We start from the raw sequence: 21078 nt of genomic DNA, 5'->3' as shown, positions 1-21078 counted from the left end.
AAATAAATTTATTCTGTTAATAATATTGGCATATAAATATTTCAGAGATTTTAGTACAAGTGCATTATCTAAATTTTTACAATACTACCAAATAATATATAAATTATTGTAAACATTTCACATATTATTCACCAGTTCTCTTCAAAATAAATGGAATACTCTGTTTCACCCCACCTGGGAACAAGCACAAGAAAGAAATTTACAAAAATACTGCCTTCTGATAAATAATCCCCAAAACCAACTCTCATTGACCACCTTGTTTGCGTATTTGACAACACATGGTCATGCAGTTGGTGGATTTGGCAAAGCAGCTCCATCTGAGCTATATATAATACACCGTTCCAGTGTATTCGCGGGGTCAATTCTTATCAGGATGCGATCGGAATAATAGTATCTTGGTCCCGGCAAGTGCTGAAGTTCACCAATCTTTACTGTTTCAAAAGAGTACACTCTTTTGTAACGATAAAATTCTATGTACAAATGTATATCGTCGTTGAAAGACAGCAATCTATACAGAATGGGGATCGAGCAATTTTGACCATTCGTCTATCCTACAGTGTTCGCGGCGTTCCGACTGAGAGAAAACTGTATTTCCCTGGGAGGATTATCGTTTGTTATAAATACCGTATTTGATGTCTTTAATACCTGCCCGTTGGCAGGTCGTAACGAGAGCGTATGGTTAGTTTGAGATTGTTGCAGAAGGTATGTTGTCTGTTGCGAAGGTTGTATTGGTGCCGGGGCAATACGTTGTTGGGTGCGGTATTGAGGTGGTTTTGAATGTTGCAAAGGTTGTTGTGATTGTTGTTGTTGTTGTTGTTGATCACCTTGTTGTCGTGGAGGATTGTGCGATTGTTGCTGTTGTAATTGTTGAAATTTTATTTGTTGTAGCTGTTGCCCTTGGTTTTCAACTTGTTGTTTGAGTTGCGCGATTGGAGCTTGAGTCGAGACAGGAATATGCTGATGATTGAGGTACAGTGGATGTTGATATTTTGGTGATGGGGCGTTGCTAGGTGACCGCTGTGGTGATTGTCGTCCTGGTGAAGGGATCTGGGGCGAAGGAGGTTGGCAGGAAGTTCGGCCGGGTGATGTCAGAGGTCGTTGGAAAAGAGTACTTTGAGCATGTGTTTTGTCTACGGAGAAAATAACATTGACCTGTTAATCGTAAAGTTCCCCCCATCCCCCTTGCTTTTAATGAACTTAACGTGAGATAGAAAGGCAAGCGATCACACACACAATAGTAAAAAATAGATACAGAGCTGGAACTAGTGAGATATTCCAGTTTGGATTTACGTGAATAAGGATAGTCATTTGAGTATACATGTATGGAGTGCACAAAGTTATTCCCAAACACCATCGTGCAAATAATTATAAAAAATACAAACCTTGATTGATCTGAGGTGTCATTGATTGTGAGATTGGTTGCCCTTGTAGTTGAGATATATTTGTATTAGCAAAAACGACAGTCTGTCCTTGAACGAAGTTTGACATAGAATGGCCGGCATTAGATGACATCGCCTTGGTATTTACATGTGAAGATTTTGGAACAAAATTTGTAGTATAGCCTTTTACAGTACCACCAGCAGGTGGTGATGGTGCGGTACCATTGACCAGTGTACTTAACTGCTGACTCCCAGTTGAAGTCTAGTAAAATATCAAAAATAGTAATATTAGTGTGCTAGAAACCACTGCTAGAAACGTATACGTACAATGTACAAAAAGATCGGGCATTAAGCTGTTTTTGCAGTCTATAGCTTGCTGCTGACAGTTTTTTCTTCCTCGGGTATATGACACAGAGTTGAATTCTCATGCAGAAATAGCAGGGGTAAATTTCTCTATTGCAACACCCCGGTGGGTTTTACTGATTGTGCTGTGTTTTACTCTGCAGTAAAGGACCGTTAAGATTAGAGATGTTCACATAAAGGCAGTTGTATTCGCGCGTTTCAATCCACTAAAAAGAGGGTTCAAATAAGGAATGGTTGAGGCTAAAAATGTCGACGCTCTCAGACTCGTCAGAACAATAAATGGTTCACTGACGTGATTATATGAATTAATATATTTCAAAATACCTGTCTTTGAAATACCGTAGGAGGAGACATTGCTGTTGTGGCAGCTGAGAAAAATAAATGAATTATGTTAATCAACGAGTACGAAGACCGAAAATATGCATGGAATTATTTACACAAAGTACCTGAAGATACATCCACTTGATTGGCAACCTAGGAACCAAATAATGAAACTGTATTATTGATGTCGAAGTATGGAAGTCCATTAAACAGGTTGATAGACTATTAGGCAAAGGATGGATTTAGGATGATATTTCAAAAAGCACGCTCAAACTCATTGAGTTCCCCTCTTGCACACACTCTCCTCCCTGACGAAATGTGTTACTGCATCAGACGATGCTACAACGGCTATCTTTAAAACGGTGAGCGGGGAAGATGGGAAACGTGGAGCAAGGAAATGGAGGAACTGGGAAGCGGGAGAACTGAAGAACGGGGAAACAGAGACACCGGGGAATATCCCATTCCCCTTCCTCCCGACCCTGGTTCCCCCGTTCTGTTGTTTCTCTGTTTTTCTCATAATTTTGTTGTCTCACAATAATGACATACCTGGTTGGTCTTGCAATACACGCCAGAGGCTGGTGAGGAAGGCGAGGCTGGTATAACGTACGATCCTCGTGGCGAAGGTACCTGAGAAAAACCCTTTGCAGATGACGTCTGTACATGATTACTCAATAAATCCCCAGTTGTGATTGGTCCATTTAATATAACCGACACAGATGCCGGGTCAGCAATTCCAAGATTCTTTCCTAAAGTTAAGCTGGATTCCATTTCCGTTGTGTTCACCGCACCAGAGCTCTCCCCAGTAGGAACTCTGACATTTTGAGAATTGGATAAACCAGACGTGTCTGAAATAATATTTCCTTGAACACTTGAAGATCGTTGAGCCGTAGTATGCTGGGATACAGTAAGTCCCGAAGATGTTTGTTTGGAAGTCCTACTAGATTGAGAGCCTCGCTCTGAACTAGTCGATCGAGACGTTTTCTGTTTGTTTGAATTTCGAAATACCGTACTATTTGTAGGCGCTGCGTTCGTGTTTGTAGAACGTGCACGATTTGAAGCGTCTATTCTTATATTTGAACCTGAGAGAGAAAAATAATAGAGAAAAAATGAAACATAGATATTGATAAAAACCATAACAAATTGTTTTCTTGCTAGATACCTTGATTAGAGGACTGACCAGCAGTCTTAGTGTTATATCTTCTGTGTACAGAATGTTTTCCAACAGTTTGCCTGCAGAAAAGAGTCGTAAATATTCTGCACTACTGTACTGGCTAAACGCACACACGTCAGTTCAGTTAGGGGTTACCCGGGTTAGACAATTTATCTACACATAGGAAACGACTTTGGTATTGTGATTTGTGAGAAGATTTTTTTCACGGGCCGCAATGATGTTACATATAGGCAAATATAAATGGTGAACCTGAACCTGAACAAAATAATAACAAACTCATATACCAGGATTACTTTTATGTTACGTAGCTTTGTCAGAAAATTGCGTTGAAAGTTCTCTCGTGAAACCTAGGGCTGGTTGTATAAAAGCCGGATAGCGCTATCCACCGGATAGTGGTTCTTCATTTGCTTTAAAATCGCCTGTTGTCGCTAAAGCTTTGATTAAATCTTAATACTCCTAAATCGAGGGTCCTCTTTAATAATTGTTGCTTCCAAAGCTAAAATTTTGTTGCTTTTCAAGCATTTTTAGAAAGGTTGAAAAAATCACTAGCGGTGGATACGGCTATTGAACCAGCCTTCGCACAACCGGCCCCTGACCATTAAAAGGTGGGAACTGGATAATAATGGGACAATAAAGAGGTAGAACAAAAACTAAACCTTGACTGTGTAGGATGTAACAACCTTTCCACCATCGACAAAACTGTAGTCCTAAGATGATCAGATCTTCTGTTGAAGACATAATGACCAGGACCTCCTCGTCGGGCTCCAAACTTGCAACACTGCATAAGAAAATTAAGAAATCAACAACGCAAATACCCCCGTCCCCCTCTCCCTAAGGGTAAACAATAAGAACAAAATACAACTAAACAAATGTGAAAACAAATGTGAACATACTGCAAGAGGCTTTGGATGATAACTGAGGTACTGTAAATCTGATTGATCATCATCTAAATTTGAATGTTGTGATTTGAAAGCAAGACTAAATGCAACATCCTTGTTTAACTGACCACCTTTTTAGAAAAAAATTGAAAGTTCTTCATTTTGGGAAAACAAAAGAAACCTTATTATTAAGAATGTATAAAACAATTTACCTCCACTAACTGCTTGACTTGCAAGACCATTTCTGCAAACAAGGTTTTAAAATGAGATGAAGTTAATTGCGTTTATATTCAAATGGGATATTGATGATTAGTGGTCACTACTAGTTATCCTAAATTCTTGAAGTACTTTCTGTCTCAAGTAACCAAACATTTCTACATTAACATGGCCATGTCTTAGTTGGTCAACCTGCATTTTTTGATATGAAGTCAATTTCAGATCTTGTAATAGATTGTAGTGTAGTGTAATAGACAGTGATTAGGTGAAAAATGATTAGCGGACAAGATTTTCCAGAGAATTTTTTAGAGGAACAAATTAGTACCATTTGGTGATACTAAAATAGGATTTACAAGTGCTACACAGGATTAAACAAGGTCAATTTCTGTTTCTTGATAAGGTCTTAAAAGTGGCAAAACTTTCAAAAAACACAGGGCGAGTTGGATGTCACTATGAAACAGGGAAATGAAGCAGAATCAATAAGGATGATAATATACCTTTGGTCAGAGAATTTATTTGCACAGCTACCAGTTGAATTTGAAGACATATTTTGAGCATTAGAAAGCAACTGTTGTTCTTTTGCAAGATTGACTCTTTCACGGTGTTCAAGAAGTAACATATCAAATTCCTTTATTCTTCCAGGTACAGCTCTTCGTAATGACAATGCATGCGTCTGTTGCAACATAAAATTGAGGCGGTGTTATATGCATTTTTGCAATACTATTCAATGCTAATGAATTTCTACTTTGAAGAGATGTAAATTAGTAAAGAAATGTATGTATATATAAAAAAACAACAATTAACCATTTATCTCCCAAAGGTAAAATTGCATTACAGGTTGCATGAAAAATTACATTGCGTAACATTTTTTCAAGAATAAAAGCAATGAACAATGTTCATATTATACTGTTCATACTTGTCAATGACATTGAAGAACATTATTGAAAGTTGACGACAACTGTGTCTTGGGAAGGGAAGTGTTTGCCCCCTACCTTGCAAGTCAAAGATCTGGTACAATTCTTTTGCAATTCCTCAACCCATACACCACAATGTCGATTTGGATCATATTCACGATCTGAAAAAATTCAAATTGTAAGATTCTCCTTGCATGATACACAAATTTGGGTTAACCATTCTGGGTCAGAAATTCATGTTTTACAATACAATGTGACAATTACTAGTCTTTAAGAATGGAGACAAGTAAAAATGAAACAGGAAAATTGTATTTAGGTAGTTGTCATGGTCGTTATGATTAATATCTATTGTATTATGTATAAATATTTCAACATACATGATGGAACTTACCTTTTGTCAAAAGAAATTTTCTGGGAGAGTCCTTGCTTCCTTTTTTTAATGAATTGCTCTTCTTCAATGCATGGTTTGTAACAACATTGCTTGCTGTCACAACAATCTGCTCTGGGATATCATTGTTCTCAACTTTGGGAATAACAGGAGGAGCCTCCTCTATCTTAACATCAATTGTATCAATGTCCATACTTTCTGTCTTAATCATGTTTAGTTTATTGATGACAACCTTTGGTTGCATCACTTTAATGTTTTTATTTCGTTTTACTTCAGGAGGCAGTTTTTGAGTAGGAATTGATGAGAGAAGATTTTTATGGTAAATTTCTAAAATACAATAAAAACATAATTAAAAAATTAATAAAAAACATTAATTCAATAAATACTAATTAATTTTATTTCTCAATTACTCAAAGCATTTAGACTTTTTTCAATAAACCTCTGGTGAAGGTTTTGAAGTTTTATCACGAATAGATAATAAAATTGTGAGCAAAAATTGTTTGGCATCATAGAGGCTGGAAAAGTTTAGCCTATCAAGATTACCGTAAGATTGGCAGACATAATTGTGAAAGATAACATTGATTTACCACCAATAACAAATAAATTAAAAATGATTAGAGACACCAGAGGTAATTGAAGTAGATTAAAAGAAACCATATCTTCTTACCACAGTGCCTGGTAAACAGCAAAGTTTTAAGAATTTTTCCACATTCATTGCAGGTAACCAGGGAAAAATTATCGTGTGCTGGGCAATGGCCATACAATTGCATTTCTATTAAAATATTTAAATAACATTAAGACTTTAGAGTACGGCAATATCAATAATAAACAAAACAAAATTAATAACCAAATACTATATGACACACCACCTAATAAATTATGATGACAGTTAAAATCTAACTGTGCCCTATTTTCATCTGATGCACAAAGGGCAGATATAAAAGGTCAAGTGTTTTATACTTTCATGTAATCAATAAACCTTTAACAAAACGCTTCTCCAAAAGGCACCGGTATAGTTTAGTACACCATTTAATATAAACACACAGAAAATAGAAACATACGAACTTTTAAAATTAATCAGTTGTAAACAAAGAGACGGGAAAGGATGATTTGATTCTAAAATTGTAATCGAGTTTGATTAGATTCAGTCATAATAATTACCATTTCTAGGCAATAATGTTGCATGCCGTTCTTGTAAAACATTGTTATTCCCCCCTACAAAAAATGGTAACATACAGTTTACAAGACACGCATACCTTCAATCAAATTCGCACGAATGCGACATTTGAGAAAATTTCATAACAGAGAAAACATTGATAGTACCTTCTGAATCGCTGTCCTCTTCCGGCTCTGGAAAGGAAAGCCACGAACCGCCTGTATTTGAAAATTGACAGTAACTTTTCTCCATTATTTTTATCCCTTCATCTCAGAACAGGCATCGAGCGACCTTGCCGAGTAAGCTACGAAGTCCCGCCGAATCCTTTCGCTGACTGTCGTAAAAGATTCGATTCTTTCCGTTTATAACACAAATTCAAAATATTTCATGATTCATGTTACAATCTCCAAATGTTGCGTTTAGTGGCATACATAATTCAGACATTAAGTACGTTAATCAATACTTTGTGTAATGAACCTCAGTTTCATATAAAAAAATAAACGTAAATTAAAAAAAATATATCTGTTTGACTTTCATTCAAGAACGCGCTTTTATGAACTTTGATACACTGCCGACAACACTTGAAAAAAAGTCGATACTAGTCAGCAGATTCACTGTTGAAAACATTGTATTATTGTTTAGCGCAAAGATGACTGACCAAATTGTTTTGAACTTTCAAGATAGTTTATTGCGAGAATCTGACGTTAAATTGCTCGAAGATGGACATTGGTTAAACGATAAGATCATTGGTTTTATGTTTGAGTAAGCAGCAATACTATACGTGGACATTTATGAGACGAAAACATGTGAAAATTTAAAATACAGTGTACCACTTTAATATAGTCTTTTGACTGTCCAAAAATTATTTCTCTCTGTCTATATTCAAGTCCTCTTTTCTAGATATTTTGAGTATATAGTATTTAATAGTTTGGAGGATGTTCTTTTTGTAAACCCAGATGTAGCCCAGTATACTAAATTATGTCAAGGTAAGCCGTCTCATTCAAGAAAAATTGCAGTAATAAAGCTAGTTTTCCCTCCACGCATCGATAACATGGCTTTCGCTTTATAACTTTACATTAGTAATTGAGTCTTCCCTTTTTTCCTTTTAATACCACTATATAACAATGATACTAAAAAAAAGTTTTTGAGAAAAAGATATAGCGTATTTCTTTGAAGGTGCAGAACTGGCTATATTTCTTGAGCCACTTGGTATGCACCGCAAGAAAACGATATTCATTCCAGTCAACAGTAATTCTAACCCAGAAGGGGTTGGTGGAACTCACTGGTTAGTGTCGCGTTTCGTATATTAGTGATGAAGAGTTGGCTATGTGTTCACAGGCTTCATTCTGGGGCATTTTCGATCGTTGCTTTTGACGTTTTGATGCACTGTTCACACGACCCAAAGGAAATAATTTCTGATCTATTGAATTGGCTCCAAGCTCTGGCATAGTGTTTGCACAATTGCACTGGTTTTTTTTCGTACGGTAAAACAAAAAATGAAAAAAATGAAAAACTAACAAGACGAGACGACGCACAAAGCCCGCTACATACATGCACTCGCACACTCCGAAAACATGAAGAGAAAGGAAAAAAAATAGACAATAGCTATTAGGCCTTCCGATGACGATGAATAATTCTACCAGTCGGTAAAAATATGAAAATCTTCCAAAAGCGCTATATTTCATTTCGTCACCTAAAGCTAAGAGGCAGAAGACAAAAACTACGAACTATGACGTCACTTGCGAGAGCTAAATTAACCTTTCTGACGATGACGTTTTTGGGGTACTTTGAATTGTCTGAAATGGGTTTAAAAAATTATAACAACATGAAAAGCATTTTTTTAGAATCAACATACCATTTGAAGAATAAATTCAGCCTATAAAAATAAAGACAGTCGCCGTTACGAGGTCTTACGCTCACGGTTTTGAAAAAAAGTACCCCGAAAATGGCGGCATATTCGTCATCGTGAGAAAGGTTAATTCGTCAGTCGCCTGCTTATTTTTCTTTAACAAAACCGAATTTGGTTTTCGTTACTCGACATATCTTACCATTCTTTTCAATGCAGGAGTCTTTTGGTGTACGATGCTGACGAGATAAAATTCAAGCACTACGATTCTTGTTTATCAAGTAATCACCCCCATGCAGTTCAACTGAGCAATGCCATACAGCCGTTTCTTCGAGGTATTTTTTATCTTTTCCTGTAATCACAAAATTATCTATATCTCTCTGTCTCAATATTTTATCATGGCTACAGAAAACGATCATAACATACTAACTCTCCTGACGAAGGCCCTTTGGTCAAAACGTCGAAAATATCTTTTGTCTATTTTAGGTAGTTGATTCTTGTTATGCCACATTTGATGGGAAATTCGTAAAATTATTATTGACACATTCACCATTTTTTAGTTCAGCAGAGGGTCAAATTCGTCGAGGAGATGACACCGCAACAAATAAACAGTGAGTTATACTGAGATATATTGTCACAATTGGGCCTATATTATAGACTGTAAAATGTAGGTTCAACGAAATATGTAACACACTTTGGTCACCTGAAATCTTCATGTACCAATATTTTCTCTTCGCAGGTTATGATTGCGGAGTGTACGTGATTAGCATCACACAAGTATTGTGCAAACAACGACAAGATAAGTTCAGTTTAGGCCAGGTCCTAAGCACACATGTGAATGCTGACTCAGTGAGAAAAAAACGAAATGAAATTAAAAATATTATTAAAGATTTAAGCAAAACGAATCCATAACCAAGCGTACTATTATGCTTAGGTAACGCGATTGACAGTTTAAAGTTAACTAAGTCCAAGGCTGACACGCCTGACTATTCAGCCACGGGGACAAGAATATTAAAAATATATACGTATCAAAAATAAATTTTTATCGTCAAGTATCAAAAGCTTAAGATGTTGTTTTTTTTTGTTTTTTTTTTTTTTTTTGTGTTTTTCTTACCTCAATATTAAATACAACCTCAGACTGGGTATATTGCATCGCTCAGCGATTTGTGGAGAATAAATACAAACATTATATAAAAGATTATATTTATATCATTGTAATCGTCTGTAATGATAATTGATAACTTAACTGAAGGTTCAAGCTTTGTAATATAAATAATCGCTTCATTGCATGATGAAAAATTGAAACAATTCGGTCGCGTATCGATTCAGATCATGTTGATATGGTAAAAGCTAGTTCCCAAGGCCATGCAACGTTTATTGGGCAATTCCAGCAATATCGCTTTAATTTTCCAGTACAGAATAAACAGGTCCATTTTCATCATCAACTTCAATAGACTCCTCCTTGCCTTCCCTATTCTCAAGTTGGTTACATATCGACTGTTCCTTAACGGCTGGGGCGAGGGGTTTTTGGCGGCTCATTGGTTCTCTAGACGTTGCGGCTCATTTTGGCGGCTCATTGGTTCTCTAGACGTTAGAGGATTTCTGGGGGCTAAAGGCGGTGGTTGCACATGGTTGGTACTATTCCCAGGTGTCGCCACCTCTCCACTATTTTCAAGCACATTATATATAGGTTCAGATTTGCGGGGTTCAAGAGGTGGCGCGGTGAGTCCATTAGCGTTCCTGATTTGAACTGTTGGTTGCAGCTGATCAATTTCTGAATATAGCGGCTCTTTGATGAAAATTATTATAATAATTAATATTTATGTATTATATAATCAATGACATAATAAAATATATAGCATGAGTTTGCGTATCTCACCTCGCACAGGGTCGCCTGATATATCAGCAACAGTTGAATACTAAAAAAGGAGCAATATTATGAAGTGGTTCTGGTTCAACATATCTTCGGAGTATACCCAAGTTTTAACGTCCATGCTTTTGTCTGACATGAAGTAAGACACTCATGAAATACACTCACAAACCAAGGAAATGTTCAGTCAATATTCAACTAAATGCCAATCTTCTGTGATTGCAGTGTAACATTGTTAAACCTTCCTTCATGGTAAAAAGGTTGGTAAAGCTATAACCATCAGTACAAACCTCATGGCCAGTTGGTTTGATTAAACTTTCATATTTCGCAGAAGGTTCTCTTTTGGTCGGATCCAAGGCTTTATACATATTTTCTGGCGGCTCCGGGACATTATCATACATACTCGTCGCCTCACGATTAGCTGAAGGGTTCTCCACAATTATACATGCATCGTAAGCTGCTGAATCTGACGTAAAACAAAATAAGGTGTTTGTATTGAGTGGTTCGTGCATGTCTCATTATCCATTAGGCTCGTTTTGCATTGGGCGAATTTGGGGCAAATTTGTTCGCGCGAAAAGAGGAAAAAGTACAAAAAATAAATCCTGATTTTTCGCGACCATTATTTTTACTGACCAATTGAGGGTTCCCGGATCTCGTAGCGCAAACAAATTCGCGTACTGGCAAACGGGCTTCATATGGGTGGCTTTGAACAATGCAAGTTGATCGATATATAGAGTCAGTCTACAGCCTTTTTAATATACCACAAGGTTTCTCCTTTTACTTTGCCAAAGGAAAAAGAATTTCTGTTTCACAAGTCTCGGATATCTTCCAATCCACAACAGATGAAACTGCATTCATAGACTGAAAACTCATGCAACATGCAGCTACAACATCTCAGACCCATGATATTAGTCAAATTACATACCAACAGCCATGATTCCTGAGCGACGATCTCGTTCATCTTCAATCACTTCAGGGTTTACATATATTCCATCATTTAATGGGTTGTTTAAAGCTGGAATGGCGTCGGGCTAAAATAACAGTTTTACTAATCATTAAAATGGCATTTTGTCTGTCTTGCTATATGTAAAACTTAAGTAAAATATCAGGATATTCCTCGCATGTAGCTACCAGGCAGGCGGGAACTAGCCATGCATGGAAATAAATATTCTTGCAGTTTCATATATTTGTACTTGAGTTCATTTTGCATTGAACCCGAAAAAAACTTCAGTCGAAACATTCAGAGGTAATAATGTTTGCCTTGGTAGAATATGAGTGGCGGTTGTACAACAGTGTTATACCATTACAACAACAGGCAATTTTAAAACGATTGAAACACAATCCAGCTCTTACAAGTACAACCGGTAAAAATTTATTTTGTTTCATCCGTAAGATTTTTTAAAATTATATTTTACTTGGTATAGTGTCTGAACGCATTTTTTAATAATGTCAATAATAATCCTTCAAATCAGTTTGATCTGACAGTACATATTTAGGTAATAAACATGGTGAAATTTGATAGTATGTATACTTAAAAAAAAGGGGGAAATATTGTTACCAGACTAGAGAGACTTGGATGATATGGATCTAATTGCCCTAAAAATAATAGAAATATTAATAAAAATTTCAAATAAACATACATGCAGAACTTAGATAGTAAAATTTGTAAAAACAAACGAACAAACGTGAAATGAAACAATTGCAATCTCACCAAGATCAGAATGTGTTCGTCTAAATGAAAAAGAAAACTTGATACGAAATGTATATATCGCACATGAACATTCAATATCTATGATCCACTGACCTCTTTATATCCATTCTTCTCTTTCGCAAAGTATACACAAGCAATGCCAGACCAAGCAATAATAAAACAACTCCTGCTACAACACCACCCGTGACTGCTGCAGTGTTTGGTGACTTTGACGCATTCATTGGACCTGCTACAGCTGGTGATGAGGAATTGAGAATCATCATTGAAGACATAGTCTAGGAAGAATGTACGTATATATTTCTTTAACGTAACGAAAACAGAAATACTAACTTCAAAATAACAAACTTTCCTCCGACAGATTTTCACAAACGCGTTTCAAATATTTGCATACCACGTCCTAAAATATCTAAAGGCCGCGATATTTGGGATAGCTTAATCGGCTTTACAGGGAATAAAGTAAAACAGGACAATCACTTTATAATTTGACCGAATTCATAATATAATCTTACGTACCGAGGTGAACCTGGTTGTTTCAAATTTCGATGATTTTGGTATGAATGATGGCGACGTCAATGGCTGAAATGACGATGATGTCATTAGCACATGTAATGATGATGTCACTGATATAAATTCCGATGATATCATAGAAACAAGTGATGATGATTCCATCGACAATGATGTCATTGATATAAATTTTGTAGATACAACCACCACTGTATCACTGGATGTAGTCAGTATTGATTTAGAAGACAGCGCAGGAGTAAGGCTGTGAGTGGTGGACATGATGGGAGCCATAGACATAGTAGATGTTTTAAAGCTCCTATCAGGAACTAGAAAAAATTCAAAAGAAATTCTTCATAAATTATAAATCTTTCACTTATTCACATAAACGATTAATTGAGGTCTACAAACACAATGCGATTGATCATTACGAACGCTATTGGGTGAACAACGCATATTTAAATTTCATGCCGCAAGAAAATATCCCCTTTTGAGCATCTTGAATAACATGGGAATTGGGAACGCTTGACACTCCCGAGTATGTATGGAAGAATTTAGACAGAAAAAAGTTTATTTGCTCACCTCTGAGCGTCCCATTGACTTTAAAGACCATAAAACCAGACACGTTTGTCGTTTTTTTGTTGCCTTTTTTTTGGCCTTCGCAAGTCACATTTAATCTCATGATACGGCCAGTAAACGTATTGGGATTGATAGTCCACTATTGAAGAGAATAAAATAAAACAAATACGATTGAAACAAATACGAAGGAAGGATGACAGGAAGGTTGAACAAAATGTTCTTGTAACTGTCTTTCCTCCCATCCTGGGTCTGACAGTCGAGGGGACAGGCTGGCTTGGGTTTGCTGTTATATAGGAAATATTTTCTTATGGCTTGGTACCAACCAGGTAAAAATAGGTACGCTAAGCGGACACGGATCCCACAGAGACATTCCTGAAGATTTTCAGAGGTGTGGAGCACTGTTTTCGTCTCGGCTAGTCTACCACTGCCGAGAAATGTGAAGTCAATCTGAGAAATGAAAGGCTATCCTCTTGCAGAGCTTGCATATTATAATAGAGACATTTAGTTTGACGTTTTTTCTTCAACCGCAAACCGCGGCTTGACGTTGAAATTTTGCCGCTTGACGTTTGCGGTTCACGTTTTCAACCGCTGGAGGTGTATTTACACGTAGCTCATTTTAGTCATTTTACCTCAGCGAATTGTCATTGCAATAGTGTCTCGTTTCACGTATAAACACTGATAGTACTAGTAGACATATTGGATATCCAAATCTTCCTTGTGGTAATTTTCTAGCTTGTTTTCAATGAGTTTACCGATTTTCTTTAAGAAAGCGGCTACCACTATTCAATAACACGATTAGCAATATGGCGGTTTACCATGATATCGTAGTTCGATAGACGGTTATCAAAATGGAGGTTCTTTCAACTTTTCCAGGTGTAAACGACATTTGATTTTAAAAAAATTGAAGCATTAGAAATAGCTAGCAACAATTAAACAGCGAGACTGTTTACTGGATGTCAATGTTGAATCGTTCTAACATAAGGTATAGGTAAATGACTGCTAACTAAATGTCTGATTTGCAACAACGGCAATGTCAAACCGCTAACGTGAAACCGCGGTTTGCGGCTTGCCGTAAACGTCAAACTAAATGTCTCTATTATATGGTACAAAATTCTTCACAGCAAGCTGCTTCGCAGCTAACTAAAGGAAATGTCCAGTTTTTCACTTTCTCTCTTGCACCATTATATACCAGTGCCATTAAAGAGTCATTCTAGACTTGCTTTTACTTATCTTGCCTCAAGTGCTACAGCTGGGTGACTTTCTACACACAGATACAGAAGGGATTAGGGGGGAACTGGACTGAGTTTTGAAACTATCACATATTCAATCAATTGGAAGAGCATTGGACTAGCAATTAAACCAAGCCTTTCAGCAATTAAAGCTAGCCTTGTTGGTAACTCGAAGTAGCACCATCACAATATTAATTCATACAAGTCATGCACAAAATCACTCACAAGACAAACTTACATTTAATGTTAACATAATCCAACCTTCATGTTTGTCATTAATCCAGGGATAATCTTTCTCAATGTCACTATCATCAAGTTCTTTCATAGTATAATTTACATCACTTTTCACTGAATTCCAATCCAAGGTATTTCCATGACTAATCATACTAAGAACTTCAAAATCATTCAGAATGCATTTTTTATCTTCATCATCTAGAGCTGGTACTTTAAACAAAATTTCTGTTGCATTTGAGTCAAATTGTGTGATGTAAAGAGGGCTATAAGCCCCTTCCTCTTCATATAGTAAAAATTTCAAAGGAGATTTCCCTAAAAAATACAAAAATAAAAATTATCTAACTATTGAATTACTATGCAAAAATAGATGCCACACACCTAGGATTGGAATTCAGAAAGTCATAAGCAAGCAACTGGGGGATTATAGGTAGATCATCAAAATTCTCTCTGGTATAGGCTGGTGCGGTTCTCGGAAAAAACCGAAACCGTTTACAAGAACCTATAACTATAACACAGAAAGGTGGCAAGATCAAAATTTATTTATAATTCATTTACTAGTAAAAAGATTTCGTAGACTGATAGACATTTACAACATTTACCTTCAATGTTATTTATAAAGGTATCATATGATAGGTATATATATGGCATGCAACTATATTTAAGATTGCATGGTAGAATTGATGATAAGTCATAAGATGGTAATTTGTGGTCAGTCAATGTTTGCTGAAATCATTAATCTGCCCTGCTTCCAATCTTTGTCACAATTTCATGATTGAGACATATCAAACATCACAGGAAATCAGTCACAGGAAATCAATCATTTAAATCTTTTTGCAGGCTGTTTCATATTAAAAATATGAAAAATTTATTTCGAAATTTTTCAATTCTTAGAATAAAAAGATTCTCTATTTTATAATACGATTCTTACTAAAACGGTCTATAGTAGTTTACACTTACCTGCATTGCGTAGATTTTTATCAGCCACGCATTCCGACTTGGCTGCGACAAATGTTCTAAAGTCGCTACGACATTTACAAATACAAATTTCCTGGCTTTTCGAATACCCATCATAAAATGACTTTCTCTTTTGACAAAATGAAGCACATAATTTATCTTTCAAAATACCAGGAAAAGAAAGAATATCTCGTTGACTTCTTGTGACATTAACAAAAACACAGGAAACATGACAGCAGCAAAGCAGAATAACAAAATACAACAATACAGACAGCTCCTTCAAGTAATTCCGACCGAGGATATTATTAAAAAAAGCCATATAAACGTGTTCAAAAATCAATAAAATTTCACTATACTTCCGTCCATAATATGTCGTTAAACTATTTATTGTAAGAATCAAAGCTACTCTTTCTTACAAGTCAATCAATATGGAAATTGCGTTTCCCTTTAAATTTAGTATATTGCGCTTCTGTTTACTTAGAGGGGGTTGTTCAAACATTGACAGCGGGGGGGGACCCTCATTGTATGTTGACTTCTAAATATTTCCGGAAGGTGGCTTATATAGCTCTGGGGCAGGTTGTACGAAGGCTGAATAGCGCTATACAAAAGGGAATCTTTATTTTAGGAATGCAAAGATTTAATCAAAGTTATACCCAACAACAGGCGATTTTAAAGCAAGCAGAAAAACACTATCTGGTGGATAGCGCTATTCAGCTTTCGTACAACCATGGGTGACATCACATGTGATGTGGTGACATAGTAAGCCAAGTCTGTAAATCTTGCTTCACGCTTTGCCTAAGAATAGATAATTCTCTAATTTCTCTTTGTTTCAATTTGCACTTTGCACCAATGTGCAAAATGCTTCGTCTGTCGGAAAGCAAGAAAAGAATTATAAATTAAGTAATAATGAAATTAACTACGTATTTTTATCCACTCCTAAATCAAAATGTTCGCCCACTTCTTCATTTCTTTCGCTTCACCAAACTTTCATACTGATTTCCACCACCTCTCTGATCAGACAAGTCCGCATAAAGCGATCCATTCAATTGGCAGGGTTCTGGCGACAAAATAGTGACATAATCAGCTGCGGTAGTTATTTTGTTTTTCTTATCGTCTTCGAAGGACACATAAATCGGGGCAGTGTCCATAGTACGCGCATGAACAGAGGGCGAGGGATCTTGCTGTATTGAAGTAGGACAAGTAATCGTGCCTTGTTCTGTTTGTTCCAAAATGCTGTACTCATGATCGTTCTCGTTAACATCAAATGCCTGGTTAATTTTTGCACCCTGTTTTCCGTCATCAGTTATTTCAGGTTCAATTGTACTGTACACACGGTCAGCATCTGCATATAGACAGTCGTCTGACAAAAACACCCCACAAAAAGATAAAGTTAGTCAATTTATTACAATTAAGAAATAAAAATTAATTAAGTTGGATTAAAGCTTTAAATAAAACCCTTTGATATTATGAACCAGGGTTATTAATGGCAAGTATATATAGTATGACCAAGGTGTTAAGGTACTTTTTTTGCTTCAACTCACATACTTACTTGCATTTTGAACTTGACGCATATTTTTGTTGTATGCATTCGTCGTAATGGTTTGACGCTAAAGAGGAAGAGTATCTGAGCAATTGGTTGAAACTGATTTATTAGCTAGATGTTACCGTGCAAGGAAGATTGCGCGCAGACAAAATATATATATTTTTATAAGGTGTATTTCAAAGTTTGGATGTCTAGATTACAACAGAGTTTATCATTTACGACCGACAATGGAACTCCTAGACCATCCTTATGTGGAAACCAGGAAAACCTGTCAATATATCGCATACCTTATTTACAGCGCCAGGAAGAGTCAACGCCTGGTAATTTGATTCAGCGTTGACTGCAGATCTGTCTAAATCTGTGTAGAGTTCGTCTTTTTCATTTTTACCATTATTGAGATCTATAGATTAAAGAATATTTCACAAGCCTGCTGCTGTGTGGCCACCCGATGATAAAAAATTCTTACTCTTTTAAAAATAGACTAACCTGACATAATAATGTTAGACTTGCTTTCACATCTACAAAAAAAGGAGTCAAGTGTTAGTTGACTATCAAACTCTCAGTATAAACAAAATTCAAAGCAAATCCGCATTGCTCATTATTATTCGCCTAACATCACTGTAATAGGACCAAAACTCTGCGTTGACCACACACTCGTCATCATTGAGAACAATTCTCAGCTATACATTTTTTAATTTAAATATTCCAGAAAAAAATATCATGCTTCTACGATAGTTGGTGTTCGGACTGGAGCGTAGGGAAAGAAGTACACCCGAAAGAATATAATAATTTATAGAAGTTTTTTCAAAACGTAATCGTTTCCTCAGCCAGCTTACTCTGCCAGGAAGATATAAACTTCAAAAAGGTCGTTTCGACGACGCACGACAACGTGCAGCAGTGTAAGTGAGCCTAGTGGAAAGATTGTACATTTATGACAGAACGGAGATAAGTAATCTTACTTCTTTGTCATTTTCTTCTTCTCACGTATCATGGTAAAGCGAACCACAGCAAATGTGACTATAACGACAACAACAACCATAATGGGAACAATCACATACACCAGTGTGTTTTCATCATTCCCCGAAATTTGCCTTTCGTTTCTAGAAAAACTAGTAGGAGACACCGTGTTGGAAATGAAGGTGGAGAAGGAGATCACTGCTTCCACGGAATCCCGATGTTCAATCTTAAAAAAATAAAATTCATTTTACTTTAGAGCTTTTAAAATGATCCACTGCCACCAGTGGAAACAGGGACAAGACCAGCCGACAATTTTGTGAACTTTGTGAAATGTATATAAAAAAAACCGAGGAACGAAAATGTATATAAAAAAGACCGAGGAACGAGAACATTTTGAAGACCCAATTAAGATATGAATTTTTAGAATTCTGTTTTCCATTCTCATCCAATCAAGACCATTGTATAAATATATAAACTCAGTATTAGTCCATATCTTGGGCTCCCAAAGTGTTTATCATTCTCTCGTTTTCTATTTTAGAGCAAACGCCAGTTTGTACACAGTACCGTTGTTGATGTAATTACGTTAGTAAAAAGGTCCACTTGTTCCTCTTTCACACTCGATGGAGAAAGAGGCCACTGAGTGATTGAAGGTGAGATATCCTTAGTAGATGATGGAATTACAAGGATTTCCCGAGATGAAGAGTGGATGGTCCATGGTGATGTTGTTCTAAATGACTGGGTTGATAAAAATTCACTGGGTGTTGGTGCTGTTGATGGTGACAGTGGAAGAGATGGTGAAGATGATGGTGAAGATATTTCAGTTGTTGGTTCAGACGATCTTGCGAACACCGACGAAGATTTTTCGGGAAGGCCTGGATGATCAACTAAAACGTACATTTGTGATAGTTTAAGTAGGCCCGTCCACTTTACTCATTACTTATTAGAGCATGTTTTGTGTCCAAATGTTTATAAAACACCACAGCATTTTATCCTCTGTAAAACAGACATTTAATGTGAATAGAAAACTCACTTCTAACAGTTCCGGTGGTTTTAAGCATCAAACAACCAGTTATTTGCCCATTACTATTACCAGGCCTTTTATATTGACAGTTAAATGTAATTCGATAAACCTTTCCATGAACATCTTTGTCCTTGCTTGCTCCTGGCCACTGCACAAAACAAAGATTCACGCTTCATTTATCATATCAAAATAATGTAAAGAAACTAGCTGAACCACTAAAAACTCAACATGACAAAAATTCCGGAGATGGGAGACACTATCTGATACGACAAAATACCGGAACGAACGTCGTCAGGGGGTTCGATACCCGGCCAATAGGGACCTTAGAAGCATGTATGGCAGACGAACAACGACGGTTATCAATGCAAGGGTTCATTGAAAAGGAATGAATAATTGAAGACCCATGGGAGTTTTAGATTTCGTTCCCGTTCTGTATACAACGCCAACATAGTGCGCAGCTAGCAACATGCACTTTATATTTATCTATTTAATTAAAGAAGTTTGCTTTACGAGTCATCGTAGCCGTTGCCATCTCACATGCTTAAGGTCCCTCATACCTCATTCAGTAGGCCCAGTATGGGATAAGGACTTAAAAAAACTCGCCTCCCAACCGATATCATCAAATACCCAACAACAACGAAAACTGTTAGCAGGTTAAGTTCTTTTAGGCGCTGATAAAAGCACGATAAAAGAAGCAGACTGCGACTATGATGCATGAGGGCCTAGTAGCTTGTATTGATTTGTACGTATAAAGCACTTGGCAGAGAATTTAACAAGAGGGCTGGGCGCTCCTAATCTAGCTCCCAAATGGGCTGAAAGACGTGGACTCCACGTACCACATCAACACGTTAGCAACAAATAATTACAACCCTTTAGACCCTTTCTCACAAAGCTAGCAAGTCAAACATATAACAATTTAGCTATATGCACTTACAGTCATATCAAAGTCTGTCTTCCTTATAGACCCTGTACCAAAAGTATGTCCGGAAACTGTCTCGTATCCGTTCGAACTCATCTGTTCAACTTTTCTAATAGGACAGCTTAGAAGTTTATTCTGAGGTCTATTCGGCAAACCTGACGGCAAAATTCTCTGTTGTCCAGATTTTGTCAGGTCGATACCAAGGAGAAAATCTTCGTCGTACTGGGCAGCGATTTTGAAAGAACATACTTCAAACAGAACAAGCTTTCGTCAGTTTGACATACAATAATCAGTATTGCATGAAAAACCTGACCTCGATAGTCTATATTATACAAAACACCCTCAAACAACCAATCTTGCGGTTTAATTGTAGTAAATTTCGAAATCACTACTCACTAGTTATGTTTATATTCAACTTTTGTATCTATACTCAGTCAATTGTAAGCACATTCCACAAAGCTTCCGCTTTTCCACATACCTTGACGGTAGTCTTCATTTCGTACACAGCGAGATGTTTTCAAATTGAAAGTCGAGTATTTTATGTTGCAATGGCAGTAACAACATTTATTGCTTGGCTCAGGATAATTTTCAAAACACAATGAATTGCTCCCAAGACAAAATGTTTCATCGTCATCATAACAATTTTCAACATAAGGATTGTTAAAACAGTCCCCTACTTGTTTGCGCGTCAAGTCGATCTGGAATCCAGAAACGTTTTGGTCGAAGAGAAAACAGAATAACAACATCAAAACCTCAAGGTCAAGAATGATTCGGTTTCTTTCAACTTTTACCATTTTAACTTGAGCGTGTGGAGCATAGAAGCAGCGACTGAAATGTAAACACGGGATGAGCTGAAACAAATTTAAGTAAACATTTTACCAAAAAAGGAGAAATAGAAAATTGAAATTAACTATTAAAAAATAGGCCT

At 36.6% G+C, this 21078-nt stretch overlaps 4 protein-coding genes across 6 annotated transcripts; 1 reads left to right on the top strand and 3 right to left on the bottom strand.

Annotated features, from left to right (window-relative positions):
- Positions 1-20: 20 nt before the first annotated feature.
- On the bottom strand, positions 21-7345 carry LOC114521713 (ataxin-7-like). 2 transcript variants are annotated; one of them, XM_028542233.1, is made up of 15 exons: positions 6954-7345; positions 6792-6845; positions 6298-6402; positions 5634-5957; positions 5321-5403; positions 4826-5001; positions 4325-4356; positions 4128-4243; positions 3891-4012; positions 3223-3293; positions 2610-3142; positions 2189-2216; positions 2067-2110; positions 1383-1641; positions 21-1130 (listed from the first exon to the last, which is right to left on the bottom strand). In XM_028542233.1, exons 1-15 carry the CDS (start codon positions 7036-7038, stop codon positions 547-549), a joined length of 2616 nt encoding a protein of 871 aa, XP_028398034.1. In that variant the 5' UTR covers positions 7039-7345; the 3' UTR covers positions 21-546. The 2 variants fall into 2 exon arrangements, with proteins under 2 accessions (XP_028398034.1, XP_028398035.1); XM_028542234.1 differs by having other exon boundaries at positions 4128-4180.
- A 90-nt stretch (positions 7346-7435) lies between these two features.
- Positions 7436-9579, top strand: LOC114521977 (sentrin-specific protease 8-like). Its single transcript, XM_028542561.1, has 6 exons — positions 7436-7548; positions 7687-7772; positions 7963-8071; positions 8852-8967; positions 9193-9243; positions 9372-9579. The coding sequence occupies exons 1-6, from the start codon at positions 7436-7438 to the stop codon at positions 9542-9544; spliced, it is 648 nt and encodes a 215-aa protein (XP_028398362.1). The 3' UTR covers positions 9545-9579.
- A 114-nt stretch (positions 9580-9693) lies between these two features.
- On the bottom strand, positions 9694-16191 carry LOC114521976. Its single transcript, XM_028542560.1, has 12 exons — positions 15714-16191; positions 14761-15068; positions 13297-13432; positions 12727-13043; positions 12307-12488; positions 12214-12233; positions 12061-12098; positions 11428-11533; positions 10793-10968; positions 10512-10551; positions 10226-10421; positions 9694-10187 (listed from the first exon to the last, which is right to left on the bottom strand). The coding sequence occupies exons 1-12, from the start codon at positions 16027-16029 to the stop codon at positions 10034-10036; spliced, it is 1989 nt and encodes a 662-aa protein (XP_028398361.1). The 5' UTR covers positions 16030-16191; the 3' UTR covers positions 9694-10033.
- A 358-nt stretch (positions 16192-16549) lies between these two features.
- On the bottom strand, positions 16550-20186 carry LOC114521873. 2 transcript variants are annotated; one of them, XM_028542445.1, is made up of 8 exons: positions 20166-20186; positions 19241-19379; positions 18775-19094; positions 18213-18436; positions 17740-17771; positions 17541-17653; positions 17260-17317; positions 16550-17070 (listed from the first exon to the last, which is right to left on the bottom strand). In XM_028542445.1, exons 1-8 carry the CDS (start codon positions 20169-20171, stop codon positions 16673-16675), a joined length of 1290 nt encoding a protein of 429 aa, XP_028398246.1. In that variant the 5' UTR covers positions 20172-20186; the 3' UTR covers positions 16550-16672. The 2 variants fall into 2 exon arrangements, with proteins under 2 accessions (XP_028398246.1, XP_028398247.1); XM_028542446.1 differs by having other exon boundaries at positions 18793-19094.
- Positions 20187-21078: the final 892 nt, after the last annotated feature.

The sequence above is a fragment of the Dendronephthya gigantea genome, unplaced genomic scaffold (assembly GCF_004324835.1).
Source record: "Dendronephthya gigantea isolate DGI-Jeju-01 unplaced genomic scaffold, DenGig_1.0 000021F, whole genome shotgun sequence".
Taxonomy (NCBI): Eukaryota; Metazoa; Cnidaria; class Anthozoa; order Malacalcyonacea; family Nephtheidae; genus Dendronephthya; species Dendronephthya gigantea.
The sequence above is the reverse complement of the archived record's forward strand: the minus strand, read 5'-3'. Positions and strand labels throughout refer to the sequence as shown.